The sequence below is a fragment of the Pongo abelii genome, chromosome 19, assembly GCF_028885655.2.
Source record: "Pongo abelii isolate AG06213 chromosome 19, NHGRI_mPonAbe1-v2.0_pri, whole genome shotgun sequence".
NCBI classification, from domain to species: domain Eukaryota; kingdom Metazoa; phylum Chordata; class Mammalia; order Primates; family Hominidae; genus Pongo; species Pongo abelii.
The window spans coordinates 81,461,775-81,486,731 of NC_072004.2; the positions used below are offsets into that span (position 1 = coordinate 81,461,775).

General features: G+C 35.7%; 1 protein-coding gene and 1 long non-coding RNA gene across 52 annotated transcripts in view; one reads left to right on the forward strand and one right to left on the reverse strand.

The window, feature by feature from the left end:
* Positions 1 to 24,957, reverse strand: part of CEP112 (centrosomal protein 112) — a 599,014-nt gene that overhangs the window by 492,237 nt on the left and 81,820 nt on the right. For 28 of the 50 annotated variants that reach the window (XM_024234943.3, XM_054537262.2, XM_054537267.2 and 25 more), the window contains 2 exons: positions 6,496 to 6,543; positions 6,162 to 6,239 (listed from right to left, as the gene is read on the reverse strand). The exons of 1 other annotated variant lie outside the window; for it this stretch is intronic. In XM_024234943.3, the coding sequence (XP_024090711.1) occupies positions 6,162 to 6,239; positions 6,496 to 6,543 (126 nt within the window). Of the gene's footprint in view, positions 1 to 6,161; positions 6,243 to 6,495; positions 6,544 to 24,957 lie in introns of all 50 variants that reach the window. 21 more of the 50 variants (XR_010138342.1, XM_063718881.1, XM_063718875.1 and 18 more) reach the window with 1 other exon arrangement.
* LOC129051420 (uncharacterized) overlaps positions 1 to 24,957 on the forward strand; it is a 93,469-nt gene that overhangs the window by 58,194 nt on the left and 10,318 nt on the right. The window lies entirely within an intron of this gene.

A 24,957-nucleotide genomic window follows, 5' to 3' on the forward strand; every position in this document is an offset into this window, starting at 1 on the left:
ATGATATATTCCAAGTGCTGAAAGACAATAACTGCCAACCAAGAATATTGTAATTGGCAAAGCAGTCTTTCAGAAATAAAGAAAAGTTAAAAATGTACCAAGACACAAAAAAGTCTTAGGGAGTTCATGACCACTAGACTTGTCTTACAAAAATGCTCAAGTGAAATCTTGATGCTCAAAGAAGAAGACACTAATGAATAATAAAAAATATATATATAAGGATAAAACACCAGTAAAAGTAAGTAAACAGTCAAATACAGAATAGTCTAATAATATAATATTGTGGAAATGACTTATATCTTTAGTATGAAGATATTATATTATTTAAATATAATAGTCACAATAATTTATTTCTATACAATATAAAAAGATGTAAATTGTGACATCAAAAAATGAAACAGAGTAAAATGTAGTTTTTATATGTGATAAATCAAAGTTATTATCAGTTTAAAATAGCCCATCATGAAAATAAGATGTTTTATGTAAGCCTCGTAGTAATCACAAAGCAAAAACCTACAATAGTTGCACGAAACATAAAAAGAAAGGATTCAAAGCATACCACTACAGAAATTCACCAAATCACAAAGAAAGATAACAAGAGGGAAAGGAACAAATGTTCTATAAAACCAGAAAACAAATTACAAAACAGAAGTAGCAAGTCTTTACTTATGAATACTTATGTTGAATATAAATGGATTAAATTATCCAATCAAAAGACAGAATAACTGAATGGATTTTTAAAAAAATTCAACTATATGCTTCCTATAAGAAATTCGTTTCATGTTTAAGAAACTACATAGACTGAAAGTGAAGGAAGAGGAAAAGATACCTCATGCAAACAGAAATGGAAAGAGAGTGAGGGTAGAAATACTAACATCAGATAACACTGACTTAAAACCAAAATTATAAAATGAGATACAGGTCATTATACAGTGACAAAGGGCTCAAGTCATCAAAAGGATATACCAATTATAAATATATATGCACCCAAAGTAACAGCACCTAAATATATAAAGCAAATATTCATAGATATAAAAGGAGAGAAGGAGTGTAATACAATACTAGTAGGGGACTTTAAGACCACAATTTCAGCAATGGACGGGTTACCCAGAAAGAAAATTAATAAGGAAACATCAGATTTGGTCTATTCTTCAGTGCAAATAAACCTAAAAGAGATATACAAAATGTACCATTCAATGGCCACAGAATACACATTCTTCTCAACCAAATGTGAAATATTCTTCAGCATAGATCACATGTTAGTTCACAAAACAAGTCTTCACAAATTTAAGAAGACTGAAATCATATCAAGTATCTTTTCTGACCACATGTTTAATACTAGAAATCAGTAATGAGGAATTTCAGAAAATCGACAAATACATGGAAATTAAACAACATGCTCTTGAACAGCTAATATGTCAAAGAAGAAATTAAAAGAGAAATTTAAAAATGTCTAGAGACAAATGAAAATAAAAACACAACATACAAAAACTTATGGGATACAGCAAAAGCAGTTCTAAGAAAGAAGTGAATAGCAATAAATGCCTACATCAAAACAGGAGATCTCAAATAAACAAGTTAATGTTACACCTAAATAACTTCTAAAAGAACAATCTAAGTCCAAAGTTCATGGAAGGAAGGAAATCATAAAGATCAGAGCAGAAATAAATGAAATATAGACTAGAAAAACAATAGAAAATGTCAGTAAAATTAAGAGTTATTTGAAAAGATAAACAAAATTGACAAAACTTTAGCTAGACTAAGAAAAAAATAAGAGAAAACAAATAAGTAAAATAAGAAATGAAAGAGAAGATGTTAGAACTGATGCCACAGATATACAAAGGATCATGAAAGACTACTATGAGTATTAGATAGCCTAGAAGAAAGGAATAAATTCCTGGACACACAGAACGTATGATGACTGAATCATGAAGAAATAAAAAAGCTGAAGAAATCAATAATGAGTAAGGTGACTGAAGCATTAATTTGTGTATTTACTATTTTTTTTTTTTGAGATGGGAGTCTTGTTCTATCACCCAGGCTGGAGTGCAGTGGTGCGATCTTCTCACTGCAACCCCCACCTCCCAGGTTCAAGTGATTCTCCTGCCTCAGCTTCCCAAGTAACTGGGATTACAGGTGCACACCACCACACCCAACTAATTTTTGTATTTTTCATAGAGATGGGGTTTCACCATGTTGGCGAGGCTAATCTCAAACCCCTGACCTCGGGTTATCTGCCCGCCTCAGCCTCCTAAAGTGCTGGGATTACAGGCGTGAGCCACTGAGTCTGGCCTTGAAGCATTAATTTAAACACACACACACACACACACACACACACACAACATATGCCCAGGACCTGATGGCTTCACTGTTGAATTCTACCAAACATTTAAAGACCTAATACCAATCCTCCTCAAACTCTTCCAAAAAAGACAGAACGCTTCCAAACTCATATTATGAGGCCATCTTTACTCTGACACCAAAACTACACAAGAACACAACAAGAAAGGAAAATTATAGGCCAATATTAAGGACGAAGATAGATGCAAAAGTCCTCAACAAAATATTAGCAAACTGAATTCAACAGCACATTCAGAAGAGCATTCACCATGATCAAGTGGAATTCATCCCAAGAATATAAAGATACTTTAACATATGCAAATCTATACATGTTGTACACCAATTAACAGAATGAAGGATAAAAACCATATAATCATCTCAATAGATGTGGAAAATCATTTACAAAATTCAACATATTTTCATAATAAAAACAACAAATTAGGTATAGAAGAAATGTACCTCAATACAATAAAGGCCATGCATGAAAAACCCATTGATAACAATATATTCAACAGTGAAAAACTGAAAGCTTTTCCTCTAAGATCAGAAATGAGACAAAGATGTCCACTCTCACTACTTCTTTTCAACATAGTACTGGTGGTCCTAGCCAGAGTATTACACAAGGGAAATAAATAAAAGGTTGGCCAGGCACAGTGGCTCATGCCTGTAATCAATCCCAGCATTTTGTGGGGTTGAGGCAGGCAGATTACTTGAGGTCAGGAGTTCAAGACAAGCCTGGACAACATGGTGAAACCTTGTCTCTACCAAAAAAAAAAAAGTTATATATCTATATATGGCTCACAGTGGCAAATGCCTGTAATGCCAGCTACTGGGGAGGCTCAGGCATAAGAATTGCTTGAACCCGTGAGACGTAGGCTGCAGTGAGCTGAGATTGCACCACTGTACTCCAGCCTAAGCGACAGAGCATGACTGTCTCCTAAATAAATAAATAAATTGTATCCAAATTGGAAAGGAACAAGCGAAATGGTCTCTATTTACAGACGACAAGATCTTACATGTAAAAAAAAATTTTTTTAAAGACTCCACCAAAATGCTGGAACTAATAAATGAATTCACTAAAGTTACAGAATACAAAATCAACATACAAAAATCAGTAGCCATTTTATACACTGACAATGAACCATACAAAATCAAGAAAACAATCCCTTTCTTACTAGGTACCAAAAAAAAAAACCACTTAGAAATAAATTTGATCAAGGAGATTAAAGACCAGTATAATGAAAACTGTAAAACACTGATAAAAGAAATTAAAGAAGATGCAAATAAATGGAAAGATATCTCATGTTCATGAACTGGAAGAACTAATAATGGTTAAAATGTCCATGCTATCCAAAGCAATCTATATATTTAATGCAATCCCTATCAAAATTCCAGTGGCATTTTTCACAGATATAAAGAAAACCCTAAAATTTATATGAAACCAAAAAGACCCTGAATACCCAAGGCAATTTTGAGCAAAATGAACATAAGTGAAGGCATCACACTACCTGACTTCAAAATACACTATAAAGCTATAGTAATCAAAAGAGCATAGTAACTGGCATAAACCAGACACACAGACCTAATGAAACAGAATAGAGAACCCAGAAATAAACACATACATTTAGTGTCAACTGATTTTTATTATTATTATTATTTTTTTTTTTTTTTTTTTTGAGATGGAGTCTTGCTCTGTCACCCAAGCAGGAGTTCAGTGACACAATCTTGGCTCACTGCAACCTCTGCCTCCCAGGTTAAAGTGATTCTCCTGCCTCAGCCTCCTGAGTAGCTGGGATTACAGGCATGCCCTACCACACCTGGCTAATTTTCGTATTTTTAGTAGGGACGAGGTTTCACCATGTTGGCCAGGCTGGTCTCAAACTCCTAACCTCAAGTGATCCGCCCACTTCAGCCTCCCAAAGTGCTCGATTACAGGCGTGAGCCACCATGCTTGGCTGGGTCAACTGATTTTTGACAAAGATGCCAAGAACACACAATGGGGAAAGACAGTTTCTTCAATAAATGATGCTTGGAAAACTGGATATCCAACATGCAGAAGAATGAAATTAGACCCTTCTCTCACACCATATACAAAAATCAATTTAAAACAGAGACTTAAATGTAAGGCCTGACATTTTAAAACTACTATAAGAGAAATAGGGGAAAAGCTCCATGACATTGCTCTGGGCAATGATGTTTTGGATATGAACCGAAAAGCATAGTCAACAAAAGAAAAAATAGACAAATGAGATTATATCAAACTAAAAAGCCTCTGCATAGCAAAGGAAACAATCAACAGAGTAAAAAGACAGCCTACACAATGAGAAAAATATTTGCAACCCATATATCTAATAAGGCGTTAACACTCAAAATATATACGGAACTCAAACAACTCATGGTAAGAACACTAATAACCTGATTTTAAAATGGGCAAAGGATCTGAATAGACATTTCTCAAAAGAAGACATGCAAATATCCACCAGATATATGAAAAACTGCTCAACATTCCTAATCATCAGAGAAATGCTGATTAAAACAATATTGAGATATCACGTCACACCTATTAGAACGGCTATTAACAAAAAGAAAAAAGATCAGTATGTGGAGAAAAGAGAACCCTTGCCCAGTGTTGGCAGTAATGTAAATTAGTGCAGCCATTATAGAAAAACAGTATGAAGGTTCCTTGAAAAATTAAAAATAGAACTACTGTATGATCCAGCAATCTCACTATTGGGTATAAATCCAAAGGAAATGAAATTGGTATATTGAAGAGCTATCTGCACCCCCATGTTCACTGCAGCAATAGCCAAGATACAGAATCAATATAAAGCATCCATCAACAAATAAATGAAGAAAATGTGATATATATATGTACACACACACACACACACAATGAAATGTTATTCAGTTTTTAAAAAGAAGGAAATCTTGTCTTTGAGTACAACATGGATGAACCTAGAGAACACGATGTTAAGTGAAATAAGCCAGGCACAGAAAGGCAAATACCACATGATCTCACTTATATGTGGATTCTAAAAAAGGTGAACTCACAAAAGTAGAGAAATGGTGGTTATGAGGCCAGGCGACAAGGAGTGGAGTTGGGAGATACTGGTCAAAGGATACAAAATTTAAGTTAGATGAGAGAAATAAGTTCTAGAGATCCATTGTACAGCATAGTGACTTTAGTTAATAACAATGGACTGTATTTCAAAAATCACTATGAGAGTACATTTTAACTATTCTCATTACAAAAAAAATGATAAGTCCATGAGGTGATTCATGTATCAAGCTCAATTTAGCCATTTGACAATGTATACATATTTAAAAACATCATGTTGTACACAATAAACATATACAATTTTGTCCAGGTGTGGTGGCTCATGCCTGTAATCTTAACGCTTTGAGAAGTCAAGGCAGGAGGAGAATCACTTGAGGCCAACAGCTCAAGACCAGCCTGGGAAAAACAGTAAGATCCCATCTCTACCAAAAAAAAAAATTTAATTAGCTGGACATGGTGGCACAGCTGTAGTCCTGGCTACTCAGGAGGCTGAGGTGGGAGGACTGCTTGATCCCAGTGAGCTCTGATCGCACCACTGCACTCCAGCCGGACAAAAGAGAGAGACTCTATCTCTGGAAAAACAAAAACAAAAAACAAAACAGAAAGACAAACCCTGCCTACCATGCATCATGTTTTATATTTGTTTCAAGTGCAACCTCTTCCTAGAATATACCATTATTTTAACTAAAACCTGAAAACCTAGATTACATAAAATATTAAAACTGTATTATCAATGGGTTTATCAGCAATATCTCATTCCTACCTCTTTCTCACGTACTCGAGAGAGAAAATGATCATCATGGAAACTGCTGGATTTTCTCAGGCTGAATTTTGGTGTCATCTGCTGAATGAACAGGAGTTATTTAACATGTTTTCAGATCTGGTTTATCCTTAACCCCAAAGAAAACTTCTAAATTGCCCGAGGCCCGTACCAAAATAGTACTAACATTGCAGGAAAAAATCACTTCCAAGTGATAAAATTCAAAAACTATTATGTTTCCTAATGTAGATCTGCATTATTTTCTATAAATAACTTAGTGATTATTTTATTTTAAAATACCTGCCCCTAGAAAAAGTACAATGGATTTCTCACATACCAGAGAAACTGGGATAGGCTTCTGTCTCAGGTATCGAGGATTTTCTATCTGAAAATTTAAAAATAAAACAAAATAAGGATTTATTAATTTTGGAGTTTTAATTATTATTTGATAAAATATAGAATTAAGTTGCCACATGAAACATTTTCTAGATTTCTTAATATTTAATTCATTTTTAGAATGGGTATTGTATGATACATTTTTAGTGGCTCCCTACAAATAAAATATAAAACATAAACTCCCTTGCATGCCAAAATGAACCTTCATGATCTTCTCACTGCCTAACTGCCCACTCTCATCTTCCATTACCCTTCACCTCACATTTTATGCTCCCAGGATCCACAATGACTTATATTACCAGAACATGGCAGATGTTCTCACGCCTGTCCACCTCTGAATTTCTCTGCCCAGCCCTCCAAACCCTGTAAGCACACACCTATTTGTTCTTAGAGTCTCAATTTAATCACTGCACTCCCAGATGTATTTGATATATGAATCCTTAAACATACCTTTCTAATAGCAAAGAGAACACAAAATTCCTTTGGGACTCCCCTTAAATCTCCCTTTCAGATTCATTTATCTCCACCATACCCCACATTCCAAGGACACCAGACAATTTGTTTTAACTTAAAAGCACTATACTGTCTCCCATGTCTGAGTCTATGCAACCTGTAAGATCATTCCCCCAACTTCTACACATGGTTAACTTACTCAAGACTCGTAGTTTAAAAATCATCTCCCCCAGGAAACTTAGTTCCTACTACTCCAGTAGTACCCTTGATGTTAGTTCCCTTTTACAATCTGGCATCTCCCTGTTTCAAAACAGTGTGGACTCTGAAAGCAGAGACCATGACTGCCCTGTTCACCACTCTATCCCTGGCACCCAACTCAGTGCCCAATGAATATTTCTTCAGAAAGAAGGAAGAAACAAGAGGAAAGAAAGGAGTAACCTGTACCTGATTCCACCTTCTTATCAGCTCCTAAAGTATCCTGTGTCCACTCTCTCATAGCCCTTATGTAATACTTTGAGTGTTTATCAGTATGTCTCCACATCTCTCTTTGAACAGAAGGAGTACTGGGATGACGTCTTCTCAGTTTTGTATCTCTGGGACCTAGCACAATATCTAATGTATAGTAGCCTTCCAATAAAGTATTTATTGCATGAATATACTATATGATAAAGTAGACACATTGATAGTTATCTCTACTATTTCACTCACAAATAAAGTAATAATTAAAAATCTTTACCATGAAAGTCTAATTTCTTCATATCACAAACCCACAAATTACTACATGGATAATCTCACAAAGTACAAGAACACAAACTATCACTTCAACCTAGGGTAGTGGTTCTTACACTTGTTAAACTAAGATTAACCTAAAGCTGCCTCCTCACATATTTTTAATTCAGCCGAAAGGTTTCTCCATTCGTGGTGAACCATAACCTAACTGGATGTGTAAACAGACTACAGCTTACTCTTGTGCCACTCACTGAGTTTTGGCCAATTAAAGGCAATCAATCGTTCAAACCAGATTCAAATAAGGCAAACACAGAGTTGTAACCAATCCTGCTGTTTCTGTACCTCGCTTCCATTTTGTGTATGTCACTATCCTTCTTCTGTCTATAAATCTTCAATCATCCAGTAGTGCTGCAGCCTCTCTGAACCTATTATGATTCCGGGGCTGCCTGATCCATGAATCATTCTTTGCCTACTAAACTCTGTTTGATTTAATTTCTTTAAGGTTTTTCTTTTAACATCCTGGAGTGTACTATGAGGATCAAGTGATAAACATTTCAAATATAAATTATTGGATTCTACTTCTCCAAAATCCCATTGTGTTTTCAAAAAGTCCCCCAAACGATTTATTACGGTTAATAATTCTTGAAAATGAACAATCCACACCCAATTTGACAATAAAGATAAGGGTGAATGAAGAATCAATTAGTCAAAAAATGTAGAAGTCATAACATTTATAATAGAATCCAATCAAGTAAAACTTAAAAGAGTATAGGTGGGTGCAGCGCACCAGCATGGCACATGTATACATATGTAACTTACCTGCACATTGGGCACATGTACCATAAAACCTAAAGTATAATAATAATAATAATAATAAAAGAAAAATAAATAAATAAATAAAAAGAAAAAGAAAAAAAAAGAGTACAGCAATAGACAGGATATAAAGTGTAATTATTTTAGCATCCAGGTTAAAGGAAATACACAAAACAATTTTCTTCCGTGTGGACACCAGATCCTATAAAGTAATGGCAACTGTATGAATTTAAATATCTCTCCCCATCCTCCAAAGACTCATACAGATTGATAAAGAGACCAAATAAAAATGCCCATCATCCGTGACTATATCATAAAAAGGAGAAAGGGAATACAAATCCCTGGATTAACATGTAGGCGGCCAGATAAAGATACCAAATCAGCAGAATTAGATCCTGCGCCAAACCAGAGTGCTAGCATGGGGAAAAAAGGAAGTACCTCAGGGTCCTAGTAGTGGTGGAACTAAATATCATCAAAAACTGACCCGTCAAAGAAGAGTGGCCTACCTTAAGTGGGCCACACAAAAAAACTTAATGGCTCAGAGTGCCAGAGATGGGCACAAAAGAAGGGTCTTGGAAACTATGAAGAACCAGAAAGGCAGTTCTAGGAAGGAATCACTTCTGAGGTAGAGAGAAGCACCTTTGAAGGAAGGTTGTTCATTATAAAGGGAGATAAAAGAGCAGCTGAAGATAAGGGCCCTGCAGAAACAAGACAGAATCAAAGAATCAAAAGAAGACAAGCCATGGCCAGGAGCTGTGGCTCTCACCTAATCCCAGCATTTTGGGAGGCCAAGGCAGGCAGATCACCTGAGGTCAGGAGTTCAAGACCAGCCTGGCCAACATGGTGAAACCCCGTCTCTACTAAAAATACAAAAATCGGCTGGGCATAGTGGCAGGTGACTATAATCCCAGCTATTCAGGAGGCTGAGGCAGGAGAACCTCTTGAACCCAAGAGGCGGAGGTTGCAGTGAGCTGAGATCATGCCACTGCACTCCAGCCTGGGTGACAAGAGCGAAACTCCGTCTCCAAAAAAAAAAAAAAGAAGAAGAAGAAGAAGACAAGCCAGGCTGACAACCACAAAAGGTACCATTTGTTAAAGAAATTAAACTTCAGTGTAGCAGAGGAGGAGGGCTGTCCAGAACTAAGAAATAAAGTAAGCCACCCACTACCACCTCCCACACAATCACTGGCTATTACTTGTTCAGAAAAATCTAATAGATAATCATGAACAGAAAATATCCACAAAAACTTACTATATAAAATAGAAGATCAAAATCAAAACCTGACAGCAGAAGGAAACACTTTTTTAAAAAGCTAAAATACAGGAAAACAGTAATACAGGCTTCTTTTTGATTCCCATGTCTCCCTACTCTCATACATCAGGGTTTTTGTGCAACCCACTTAAAATAGGACGCTCTCCTACATGTCAATACTTCATAATATTTTTGTTCCACCACCACTAGGACAACAGGTATTCAAATATAACTTTTAAATAACTTCAGGCATAAAAATACTACAAATCAAAATAAAGACAAAAATACAAAGATGTTAAATAGGAGGTGACTAGATTCAGGAAAAAAAACATGGAAGAGTAACAAAAATCATCCAAGAAATGAAGACTAAATTAAGAGTTGTACAAGAGAGAGGCTGGACGTGGTGGCTCACACCTGTAATCCCAACACTTTGGGAGGCCGAGACGGGCGGATCACAAGGTCAGGAGATCGAGACATCCTGGCTAACACAGTGAAACCCCATCTCTACTAAAAATACAAAAAAATTAGATGGGCGTGCTGGTGGGAGCCTGTAGTCCCAGCTACTCGGGAGGCTGAAGCAGGAGACTGGCGTGAACCCTGGAGGCGGAGCTTACAGTGAGCCGAGATCGCGCCGCTGCACTCCAGCCTGGAGTGCAGATTCCAGAGTGAGATTCCCGTCTCAAAAAACAGAAAAAAAAAAAAAAAAGAGTTGTGCAAGAGAGAAAAGATAACTAAAGTAACAGCAAGAGATAAAGATAGGACCTGAAGCCAAAAACCAGGAAATAAAACTGACATAAAAACGCATTTAAAAAGGATCCAAGAGAAATGGATAAAGAAAATGAGAAACAAGAATACAATAAATGTATAATTGGATTCCCTGAAGAAAATAAAATAAATGCAACTAAATATTTTAAATTATTAAGAAAATATTCTTAAATAAAATAATACCTGAATCATATTAAATATTCTCACTCTTTACCTTGGAAAACTGACCTAAGACCATCGACTGAAACAAAAACAGTTGGCCCTCCATATTCATGGGTTCTACATCTACATATTCAACCAACCAAACTGAAAATATTCAAAGTAATAATTAGAAAACAAGAAAATAGTACAGTATAACAACTATTTCCATATCATTTATATTGTATTTGGTACTATAGGTAATATAGAGATCATTTAATGATTCATAGGTTATGTACAAATACTGCACTACTTTATGTAAGGAACATCAGCATTTGCTGATTTTGGTATCTGTGGGAAGGAAGGAGGATGTTCTGGAACCAATCAACTCTTGATACTGAGAGATGACTGTACAATATATTGAATAAAATCCAATGTGATATACTGAATATCTTTCAGAGTATAATATAAAAGTCCAAATATTAAACTTTATGAATATTTTTTAAAAATTCTCTGGACCCTCAGTCAAAAAGATAAGACATTTATAACTTTATTTATTTATATATTTATGAAAAATGAAAAATATGTATCACATTTCTCAACTGTAACATACATCATGTAAAACATTATATTTAAGGAACTCAGGTAAAGAAAATGCAAATCAAATATTTTACATACAATCTAGATTTCCTCCAAGAATCAAGACCATAAGAAACCATTTGAAACATGCAAGAATTCAGAAAACACTGTATCACAAGGTCCATTCAGTAGACTCTACTAGAGCATGAACATTTTATCTTAGTTAAAAGATAATCAAGAGGGAAAAAAAAGATAATCAAGGAACCTTCAGTCAAGAGACTGATGTTTCCTGATTAAGTATTATAACATTTGCAATTTACTTTCAAATAGTTCCAATAAGGCAAAATCACAAAATTTAAAAGGCAGCAGCAATAAGTTATTGTTGTACTATTCTTTTTCTACTTGAATATTTTCATCATAAAAATTGTAAAAAAAAAAAAAAACTGGTTTCTTTAATAAGATAGCACAAACCAAATTGATAATTATCTTATATTTTAATTTTGGGAAACCAAATACTATTGATTAGTCCAGTTAAATGGCAGTTTCTGATTACTGTATAGTTTAAATACATGCTGGAAAAAAATGCTTTTTAAGTAATGTTAATTCTGAGAAAAAAAAACAATCATGCTGAGTTTTTGTGAAAAGACACTGCAAAAAACTTAGTGGTTATTTGGGACTAGCTAAATGAAATCACCATGGAATTTAAAATAATACAAGCTATTAGAAGCTATAAATGTATTTTAGAAAGAAGAGATGGTTATTTTTTAAGAAAAATGTGAAAATTATTTTGTGTAGATTAGAAAATATCAAGCTGAGAAAAGTTTCACCATCTCAACAGTTATTTTTCCATCTTATATACATAAAAGCATGGTAGTTTTGAGAAGACAAAAAATCTGAGAGTACGTAAGTAACTAGAAAACAATATCAGAGATCCTTCAAAGAAATAATTTCTTGTGTCACACCTGGGATTATATCATATTCTTTCAACAATTATTTACTAAACATCTACCATGTGCCAGGTACTTTGAGAGACGTTTATGACAAGCTGTGAGAAAAAGAACTGTAAACACCTGAAAATAACACCCGATGGAAACTCTACATAAAGTAATAAATAGGCCATAAATGGTAAATGGTTGCATAAATAGATAAGGCTTTTAATTTTATATTTTCAATCCATTTAATCAATATATAACTATTTAAAGGAAAATGAACAAAAACATAATATAATGAAAATAATATATTGTGGAGTTTATAACATTAATAGATTAAAGGAAGAAACTATATAATCCTCTCAAAAGTTAAAGAAAAATTCAGGCCGGGTGTGGTGGCTCACGCCTGTAATCCCAGCACTTTAGGAGACCGAGGTGGGCAGATCACAAGGTCAGGAGATTAAGACCATCCTGGCTAACATGGTGAAACCCCGTCTCTACCAAAAATACAAAAAAATTAGCCGGGTGTGGTGGTGGGCGCCTGTAGTCCCAGCTACTCGGGAGGCTGAGGCAGGAGAATGGCATGAACCTGGGAGGCAGAGCTTGCAGTGAGCCAAGATCACCCACTGCACTCCAGCCTGGGTGACAGAGCGAGATTCCATCTCAAAGAAAAAAAAAAAAGAATTCAAAAATTCCACAACCATTCATGATTTTTTAAAATATCCTGACAAAATAGAGACATTTTTAATTTGATAAATGGAATCTACCAAAAAAACTGTAAGTAAGAAAAAACTACAAGTATGAAAAACTAGCCGGGCACGGTGGCTCACACCTGTAATCCCAGCACTTTGGGAGGCTGAGCTGGGCGGATCACCTGAGGTCAGGAGTTCGAGACCAGACTGGCTAACATGGTGAAACCCTGTTTCTCCTAAAAATACAAAAAATTAGCCAGGCATGGTGGCATACACCTGTAATCCCAGCTACTCGGGAGGCTGAGGCAGGAGAACTGCTTGAACCCAGGAGATGAAGGTTGCAGTGGGCCGAGATAGTGCCATTGCACTGAGTGAATAAGAGCGAAATTCCATCTCAAAAGAAAAAACCATGAAAAACTGAAAGCATTTCCTTTAAAATTGGGAATGATACAATGAGTACCACCCACTATGAACATGCTCCTATTCAACACTGTAGTGGAATCCTAAACAGCATTTTTTTAAAAAAGAGAAGAAAAGGAAAAAGGAGGATAGAAAGAAAGAAGAGGGTACAAGATTAGAAAGTAAAAACTAGAACACCTCATCATTTGCAGATACCTATTTACATAGAACTCTATGAATGAATAAATAAACAAGTAAATAATAGAACTAACAAGAGTTTGGCAAAGTTGCCAGATGCCAAACCAACATATAAAAGTCAACTGCGATCAAAGAGCCAGAGCAAAATGTTCAAATAGAAGCCTTTAGCAATTTTCCCCACAGCATGAACATCAAATTGAACAACTATTCACATAAAAAAGCACCTTCATAAGAAGGAAAAATCAGGTGAGTGATCACAGTACCTGGTTTTAGCATATTAAGGAATGAGACGCCAAAGAAGGTAGGAAAGACAGTCGTAAATCACCTGCATCACCCTTCTCCTATCCCCCAGCAGTGGCTACGTGGCATGAAGAGAGAATCTGTGTATTTGGGGAAGGGAGAGCACAGTGATTGTGGGATTTTGCATTGAAACTCAGTGCTGCCCTGTCACAGCAGAAAGAAACAGCAGGCAGAATTCAGCCTGCACCCACAGAGGAACATTTAGACCAACTCTAGCCAAAGGCAAATCATTCATCCCAGCAGTCGGAACCTTAGTTCTAGCGAACTCCACCACCACCATGGGCTAAAGTGCACTGGAGTCCTAAATAAACTTGAAAGGCAGTCTAGATCACAAGGACCGCAAGTCCTAGGCAATCTCTGATGCTGTGCTGGGCTCAAAGCCAGTGGGCTTGGGGGTGCATGTGACATAGTGAGACACCAGCCAGGGTGGCCAAGAGAGTGCTGGTGTCACCCCTAGGCAACACAGTTTGCAGCTCTGAGAGAGAGACTCCTTCACTCTTCCTGAAGAGAGGAGAGGGATGAGTAGAAAGACTTTTGTCTTGCAACTTGGATACCAGCTCAGCCACAGTAGACTATGGCACCAGGCAGAGTCCCAAGGCCCCCAGTCCAGGGCCTAGCTCCCAAACATTTCTAAACACACACTGGGTCAGAGGGGAACCCACTACCTTGAAAGAAAGGACCCACTCCTGGCAGAATTCATCATCTGCTGACTAAAGGCCCTTGGTCTCTGAATACTCAGCAGTGACAGCCAGGCAGTACTTGCGTGGGCCTGGGGTAAGACTTAGTGTCATGCTAGCTTCAAGAATGATCCAGCACATTCCCAGATGTGGTGTCAATGGGAAGAAATCCCCTCAGCTTGAGGAAGGGAGAGGGAAGACAAAAGGGAACACTGTCTTTCAACTTTGGATACCAATTTGGCCACAGTAGGGAAGAGCAGCAAGCAGGCTCCTGGGGTCACCAATTCCAGGCCTTGGGTCCTGGTAGGCATTTCTGGCAGCAGACTTCTCAGTGGAAATGTTACAGGCCAAAAGAGAGGGGCATGACATATTTAAAGTGCTGAGGAAGAAATGCTTTTATCTTAGAATAGTATATCCAGCAAAAATAACCTTGAGGGATTTGATCAACATCAGACCTATCCTACAAGAAATGCTAAAGGAATTTCTTTGATCTGAAAGGAAAGGACATTAATGAGCAATAATGAATCATCTAAAGGTATAAAAGTCACTGGTAATAGTATTATACTTAGTATAGTAAGTACATTACTATTATAACACTGTAATTGTGGGGTGTAAACTACTCATATCTGAAATAGAAAGACTAAAAGATGAACCACTCAAAAAAAATAACTGTAACAATTTTTCAAGACATAGTGTAATAAGATAGAAACAACAAAAAGTTAAAAAGTGGGGGGATGAAGCTGAAGTGTAGAGTTTTTATTAGTTTTCTCTTTGCTTGTTTATGCAATCAGTGTTAAATGATCAGCAGTTTAATATAATGCATTAAATTACATGCACACTTGATGGTAACCTCAAACCAAAAAACCTACAACAAATGCACAAAAAATAAAAACCAAGAAATTAAAACATACCACGTGAGTAAATGGCTTTCACTAAAAAGAAGACAAGAAGGAAGGAAAAAGGAAGAGAACACCACAAAACAACCAGAAAACAACAAATAAAATGGCAGGAGTAAGTCCTTACTTATCAATAATAATATTCAATTTAAATGAACTAAACTCTCCAATCAAAAGACATAGAGTAGCTAAATGAAAACACACCTGGGCCAGGCACAGTGGCTCATGCCTGTAATCCCAGCACTTTGGGAGGCCACGGTGGGTGGATTGCTTGAGCTCAGCAGTTCAAGACCAGCTTGGGTAACATTGTAAAACCCCGTCTTTACAAAAATTCCAAAAATTAGCTGGGCATTGTAGCGTGCACCTGTAGTCCCAGCTACTTGGGAGGCTGAGGTGGGAGGATGGTTTGAATCCAGGAGTCAGAGGTTGCAGTAGCCAAGATCACGCCACTGCACTCCAGCCTGGGTAAGAGAGCCAGAGCCCACCTCAAAAAAATGAACCTAATAAATATTTACAGAACATTTCATCCAAAGGATGTAAACATTCTTCTCATCCATATATGGATTATCCACAAGGACAGACTGTATGTTAGGCCACAAAATAAGTCTTTAAAAACTTTTTTGAATTTAAATTGCATCAAGTTTTATTACCTCTGACCACAAGGTAATAAAACTAGAAATCAATAACAGGAAGAATTTTGAAAACTATACAAACACATGGAAATTAAATATGCTCCTGAATGACCCATGGGTCAATAAAGAAATAAAGAAGGAAATAAAGAAGGAAAATTTTCTTGAAACAAATAAAAATGAAAATACAACATACCAAAATCTATGAGATACAGTAAAAGCAGTAGTAAGAAGAAAGTTTATAGCAAGAAGTATCAATATGAAAAAGGTAGAAAAACTTCAAATAAACAACCTAATGATACATCTTAAAGAATTAGAAAAGCTAGAGCAAACCAAACCCAAAATCAGTAGAATAGAAATAATAAAGATCAGAGCAGAAATAAATGAAATGAAAATTTTAAAAACACACAAAAAATCAACAAAACAAAAAGTTTCTTCAAGAGATAAAATCAACAAGCCTTCAACCAGATGAAGTAGGAAAAAAAGAGAGAAGATTCAAATAAATAAAATCAGAGATGAAAAAGAGACATTACAACTGATATGGCAGACATCAAAAAATCATTAGACGCTACTATGAGCAACCATATGCTAAGAAATTTGAAAACTGAAAAGAAATGGATAAATTCCTAGACACATACAACCTACCAAGAGTGAATAAGGAAGAAATCCAAAACCTGACCAGAACAAAAACAAGTAATGAGATTGAAGCTTTAATAAAAAATCTCCCAACAAAGAAAAGCCTAGGACCCAATGGCTTCACTGCTGAATTTTACCGAACATTTAAAAAAGAACTAATATCAATCCTACTCAAACTATTCCAAAAAACAGAGGAGGAAGGAATATTTCCTAACTCATTCTCAAGGCTAGTATTACCCTGATACCAAAATCAGACAAAGACACATCAAAAAAAGAATACTACAGGCCAATATGACTGATGAACATTGATGCAAAAATCTTCAACAAAATACTAGTATACTGAATTTAACAACACATAAAAAAAATCATTCATCATGACCAAGTAGGATTTATCCCAGGGATATAAGGATGGTTCAATACAGGCAAATCAATCCATGTGATAAATCATAACAACACAATGAAGGGCAAAAACTGTATGATCATTTCAATTGATGCTGAAAAAGCATTTAATAAAATTCAGCATCCCTTCATGATAAAAGCCTTGAAAATTTTGGGAAAGAAGAAACATACTTCAGTACATCAAAAGTCATATACAACAGACCCTCAGCTCATATCTATATTGAATAAGGAAAAACTGAAAGCCTTTCCTATAAGATCTGGAATATGACAAGATGCCCACTTTCATTACTGTTATTCAAAGTAGTACTGAAAGTCCTAGCTAGAGCAATGAGACAAGAGAAAGAAATAAACGGCATGCAAATTGGAAAGGAAGAAGTCAAATTATGCTGTCTGCAGATTATATAATCTTATATCTTAAAAAAACTTAAAGACCACAACAAAAAACTATAAGAACTGACAAACAAATTCAGTAAAGTTGCAGAACACAAGATCAACATACAAAAATTAACAGCATTTCTATATGCCAACTGCAAACAACCTGAAAAAGAAATCAACAAAATAATTCCATTTACAATAGATACAAATAAAATAAAACACCTAGAAATTAACTTAAATAAAAGAGTGAAAGATCTGTACAACAAAAACTATAAAACACTAATGCAAGAATTTGAAGAAGACACAAAAAAATGAAAAGATATTCCATATTCATGGATTGGAAGAATCAAAATTGTTAAAATGTCCATACTACCCAAAGCAATCTACAGAGTCAATGCAATTACTATAAAAATACCAATAACATTCTTCACAAAAATAGAAAAAAGTAATACTAACATTTATATGGAACCAAAAAAAGACTGAGAATAGCCAAAGCTATCCTGAGTAAAAAGAATAAAACTGGAGGAATCACATTACCTGACTTCAAACTATAGTACAAAGCTACAGTAACCAAAACAGCATGGTACTGGCATAAAAACAGACACACGCACCAATGGAGTAGGATAGAGAACCCAGAAGTCAATCCATATATTTACAGTGAACTTATTTTTGACAAAGATCACAAGAATACACATACACTGGGGAAAGGATAAGTCTTCTCAATAAATGATGCTGGGAAAGCTGGATATCCACATGCAAAACAATGAAATTAGAGCCCCATCCCTTGTCATACACAAAAATCAAATAAAAATGCAGGAAAAACTTAAATCTAAGACCTCAAACTAGGAAACTACTAAAAGAAAACACTGGGGAAACTCTCCAGGACATTGGAGTGAGCAAAGATTTCTTGAATAATTACCCCACAAGCACAGGCAACCAAAGCAAAAATAAACAAATGGGATCTTGTCATGTCAAAAAGCTTCTGCACAACCAAGGAAACAATCACAAAAAAATGAAAAGACAACCCACTGAATGGGAGAAAATATTTGCAAAGGAGCTCAAACAACTCTATAGGAAAAAAACCAATAATCCGACTTGAAAATGGGCAAAAGATCTGAATAGACATGTCTTAAAAGAAGACATACAAATGTCAAACAGACATATGACAAGATGTTTAACATTACTGATCATCAGATAAATGCAAGTCAAAACTACAATGAGATATCATCTCACCCCAGTTAAAATGGCTTCTATCCAAAAGACAGGCAATAATAAAGTGTTAATAGGAATGCAAATTAGTACAGCAAATTAGTACAGCCACTATGGAAAACAGGGTAGAGCTTCCTCAAAAAACTAAAAATAGAATTAACATATGATCCAGCAATCCCACTGCTAGGTATATACCCAAAAGAAAGGAAATTAGTATATCAAAGAGATATCTGCATGCCCATCTTTGTTGTAGCACTGTTCACAATAGTGAAGATCTGGAAGCAAGCTAAGTGTCCATCAACAGATGAATGGAAAAAGAAAATGTGTTACTTATACATAATGGAGTACTATTCAGCCATAAAAAAGAACGAGATCCTGTCATTTGCAAAAACTTGGATGGAACTGGAGATCATTAAGTTCCGCAAAATAAGCCAGGAACAGAAAGACAAACTTCACATGTTCTCGATTATTTGTGGGAGCTAAAAATTAAAACAATTGAACTCTGCAGATCGACAGTAGGATGATGGTTCACAGAGGTTGGGAAGGATAGAGGGAGTTGGGGAAGGTGGGGATGGTTAATGGGTACAAAAATACAGTTAGAGAGAATGAATAAGATCTAGTATTTGATAGCACAATAAGGTGATACAGTCAAGAATAATTTATTGAACATTTTTAAATAACTATAAGAGTGTAATTGGATTGTTTGTAACACAAATAAAGGATCAATGTTTGAGATGACAGATACCCCATTTATCCTGATGTCATTATTATGTATCATATGCCTGTTATCAAAATATCTCATTTACCTCATAAATATACATACCTACTATGCTCCCATACAAATTTAAATTTTTTTTACATTTAATATGTACCCTAAAATTTAAAGTATAATAATAAAAAAAAATCAACTGCATTTCTGAAATGAGTAAAAATCATCTAGGAGAAGTTTACAAAGATATAATTTCTAATATACTGTACAATTCCTAGATAAACTGACAAACGGATACCCTAGACCTTTATAGAGCAAATAAGCTTCATCAAAAGATTAGGGCTAAAGACTGAAAAAAAAAATAGAGAGTAGAATCCATTTTGGACAGTCTTGATGTTGCAAAAAATGTCAATTCTTAAGTTGATCTAGCACTTAAATGTGATCCAAACCAGAATTCCAACAGGGTTTTTGTAAAACTTATAATGACCTTATAAAATGTATATAAACAAAAACAGGGCAAAAGTAGTCAAGACATGCCTGATTAAAAAATCAAGGTGGGGCAATTGGCAATTTATAAAGATATAATAAAACCGTCCCGGCATGGTGGCTCATGCCTGTAATCCCAGCACTTTGGGAGGCCGAGGGGAGCAGCTCATGAGGTCCAGAGATTGAGACCATCCTAGCTAACACGGTAAAACCCCGTCTCTACTAAAAATACAAAAAATTAGCTTGGTGTGGTAGCAGACACCTGTAGTCCCAGCTACTCAGGAGGCTGAGGCAGGAGAATGGTGTGAACCCAGGAGGCGGAGCTTGCAGTGAGCCGAGATTGTGCCACTGCACTCCGGCCTGGGTGACCAGCAAGACTCCGTCTCAAAAAAAAAAAAGAAACGAAAAATTAGCCAGGCGTGATTGTACACGTCTGTGGTCCCAGCTACTCGGGAGGCTAAGGCAGGAGAATCACTTGAACCTGGGAGGTGGAGGATGCAGTGAGCAGAGATTGCGCCACTGCATTCCAGCCTGGCAATGAAATGAGACTCTAGCTCAAAAAAAAAGAAAAGAAAAGATACAATAAAACTATAGTAATGTAGGCAAACCAATTGAACCAACTGGAAATTGGCAGAAAGAAACTCAAGTATACTTATTTGATAATGTGACTTGTGGAAGATCTAGCATTGCCAATTTTTGAGAAAAGAAGGGAATGTTCAATAAATAGAAGAATATAAAATCAGATCACTTCCTCACACCATATATAATAAATTCCCAATGGATTAAATCTTATCATTAAGAGCAGAACTACAAAAACTTTCAGAAGACAATTTAGAAGAATGATGTTATGGCCTCAATCTAGAAAAGATTTGCTAAACAAGAAATGAAAAAAAAAAGCATAAATACAAAAAATCAACTCAAGATGGATTAAAGACTTAAATGTAAAACCCAAAACTATAAAAACCTTGGAAGAGAACCTAGGCAATATCATCCTGGACATAGGTCCTAGCAAAGATTTTATGACAAAGACACCAAAAGCAATTGCAACGAAAGCAAAAATTGACAAGCGGGATCTAGTTAAACTGAAGAGCTTCTGCACATCTGCACAGCAAAAGAAACTATCAAGAGAGTAAACAGACAACCTACAGAATGGGAGAAAATGTTTGCATCTGACTAGGGTCTAATATCCAGCATCAATAAGGAACTTAAACAAATTTACAAGATAAAAACAACCCCATTAAAAAGTGAGCAAAGGACATGAACAGACACTTCCCAAAAGAAGACATAGACGTGGCCAACAAGCATACGGAAAAAAAAGCTCAATATCACTGATCATCAGAGAAATGCAAATCAGAACCACAATGAGATACCATCTCACACCAGTCAGAATGGCTACTATAAAAAAATCAAAAAATAACAGATGCTGGCAAGGTTGTGGAGAAAAGAGAACACCTATATGCTGTTGATAGGAATGTAAATTAGTTCAGCCATTGCGGAAAGCAGTACGGCCATTGCTCAAACAGCTAAAAGCAGAACTACCATTTGACCCAGCAACCCCATTACTGCATATATACCCAGAGGAATATAAATCATTCTACAGTAAAGACACACGCGAATGTTCATTGCAGTACTATTCACAATAGCAAAGACATCGAATCAACCTAAATGCCCATCAATGACGGATTGGATAAAGAAAATATGGTACATATACCCACGGAATACTATGCAGTGATAAAAAAGAATGAGATCATTTCTTTTGCAAGAACATGAATGGAGCTAGAGGCTATTATACTTAGCAAACTATTAAAACCAGATATTGTATGTTCAGGAACAGAAAACCAAATATTGTATGTTCTCACTTATAAGTGGGAGCTAAATGACAAGAACATAAGAACACTAAGAAAGAAACAACGGACACTGGAGTCTACTTGAGAGGAGACGGTGGGAAGAGGGAGAGGAGAGAAAAGGGAACTATTGGGTACTGGGCATAATACCTGGGTGATGACATGTGTTTACCTATGTAGCAAACCTTCACATGTACCCCCAAACCTAAAATAAAAGTTTTTAAAAAGCATCAATAAGAGAGAAATTAATAAACTTGACCATTTTAAGAACCTCTCCAAAAAATATATCATCAAGAAAATGATAAAAACACATCATAAACTGAGAGATGTTTGCACAAATGATTAGTCTCCAAAACGTGTAAACAAGGCCTTTAAAAATAAATGAAAAGACCAGGTGCGGTGGCTCACACCTGTAATCCCAGCACTTTGGGAGGCTGAGGTGGGCGGATCACCTGAGGTCAGGAGCTCGAGACCAGCCTGGCCAACATGGTAAAACCCCATCTCTACTGAAAATACAAAAATTAGGCAGGCATGGCGGCAGGCACCTGTAGTCCCAGCTACTCGGGAGGCTGAGGCAGGAGAATCACTTGAACTCGGGAGGCAGAGGTTGCAGTGAGCCAAGATTGCACCATCACACTCCAGCCTGGTGGATGAGAGTGAGACTTTGTCTCAAAAAAATAAAAAAATTAAAAAAACAATGAAAAAAAAGATGTCAACACACTTGAAAAAAATGAGGAAAACAACTTGGGGCACATTTCACTGATGAGGAATTATGAATGGCTCATAAACATATAAAATATGGTCAATATACTTAGAAATATAAAAAATATAAACTAATATCACAATGAAGTGATATTTTACAATTTTATAGATTGGCATAAATTAAAAATTTACAATAAAAATGTTCAAGATGTGAAACACTACTAGTGGGTACATGAATTGGTACTTTGACTCAGGGAAACAATTATTAAGACAATAATACAATCTACCTCAACATGGTACCAGAGAAATGTGCATATTCTTCAGTAAATAACACAGTGCCAGCCAGGCATGGTGGCTCACGACTGTAATCTCAGCACTTTGGGAGGCCGAGGCAGGTGGATCACTCGAGGTCAGGCGTTCGAGACCAGCCAGGCCAACATGGCAAAACCCTGTCTCTACTAAAAATACAAAAAAATCAGCAGAGCATGGTGGTGCGCACCTGTAATCCTAGCTACTTCAGAGGCTGAGGCAGGAGAATCGCTTGAACCCGAGAAGCAGACGTTTCAGTGAGCCAAGATCATGCCATTGCACTCCAGCCTGGGTGCCAGAGTGAAACTCTGTCTCATAATCCCAGCTACTCAGGAGGCTGAGGCAGGAGAATCACTTGAACCTGGGAGGTAGACGTTGCAGTGAGCTGAGATCATACCATTGCACTCCAGCCTGGGCAACAAGAGTGAAACTCCATCTCAAAAAAAAGTAAATAAATAAAATAAAATAAAAATAAGTAGCACAGTGCCATATACACACTGCAACTTGAAAAATAGAGGCAGCAAATTTCCAGCAGGCAGCAAAGTACATGCAATTAAATATGTACCAGCTGAAGGTATAAATATACATCTTCATATATACATATGTATACGTATATGTGTATATATATACACATATGTATACGTATGTGTATATATACGTATACATATGTATACGTATATGTGTGTATATACGTATACATATGTATACATATGTGTATATATATACATATGTTAGGTAATAATTTATTTTTGGAATGTTGCAGGGTTTTGTATAAAGCAGCATAGAAAGTAAGTTCTTCAAAGATACATGCAATTCTGCAAATATACAAAACCCAATTCATGAAGCAGAATCAAAATATAAAGGAAAAAATAAAGAGGAAACAGGAATTTCCAAAGATGCTCAAGCTCTAATTGAGTTTAAAATTTAAAACCAAAAGCCAAGAAAACCATCTGTGATTTATTTTTATTCAGCTCTACATTTACAAGCAGGGTACAAAATATTGGTTCAGCTAATTACAATGTAGCATTTCAACTATGCAGAAGTAACTCCTATTTCATCCTCTTCATCTTTAAAAGCCATTAAATAAAGAAGTTAAAGACTCATTCTAGCATCATAAATTTCCTTTCTCAAGTTGACAAATAACTAGAAAATGTCTATTCTAATTTTTTAAAGCAACAATGAACACTGTAAACAACAGTGAATTATGTTGTTATTCATTTACAATACACTGAGTTTGTCTCATAACCAATTTTAATATGCAATGGGAATTATTCATGGTAAAGCATGTTCTTGAGTCTATTTGGGGGAAATAAGCAATCTATTTTCTGATTTTGTAACAGCAGCCAGATGTGCTTTGAAGTTCAATGTTCCCACTTTGTAATCCACAAGTAACATGGAACTTGAAGCAATCTGTAAACAGTCTTAACATTTACTTTTTTTATGCTCTTTTAGAAAAGTTCTTGTTCTCTCATACTACCTCAAAAAAAGAATACCACAATAAATGTCCAAAATGGAAAATAAAAAAGTCTTAAATGAAACACTGAAGTCAAAGAAAATATTGTATAGAAAGCAAAGCTGAAAATAATTAAGTTCCAATGGCACGAATAAATAACATGTTTGCCCATTTCTTGCTTAACAGGCAAATAGAATCGCAATAATAAAATATGTAATAACTTAGGATAGACATGAAAACAGACATCTGAATACTTTTTAATGAAAACTGGCTTTTGACATTTTATTTTGTTTATTTTTTTAGCAGATTTCTTTGTTGGTTGTTAGGGTTTTCTGTCCACTTGTTTTTTAAAATTACTTGGCATTTGGTCAAACTGACATAAGCAAAGAACCTCTTATAAACTAATGGTTATCAAATAGAGAAGTTTTACATTTCCAGAAAAATTAAAAGGCACTTTATCTGATATACTATCTTAGTGAGAAGGACATTGTCAAGCAATATATCACCAGCAACACAACTAAAATAAATGTTTTTAAATCATAGCATCAGTCAGAAGTGCCAAACCTCTCTCCTTAAAACAAAATAAATTCACTCTTCAACACCGAATTGAATATGCTCCAAAATTATGTCTTTGTCAATATTTTAGAACTTTAAAACCATTTTTCCACAGAAAATTTACAATACTATATTCCAAAAGGACTCTCATGCAGAATAGAGAAAAAGCTCTTATATAGGAATAGGAAAAGGGCAGACAACAGGAAAACCGACAAAGCTTTCAGTAAACACTTTACTTTGAGAGGCTATCCAAATTGAAAATAAACATATTAAAATG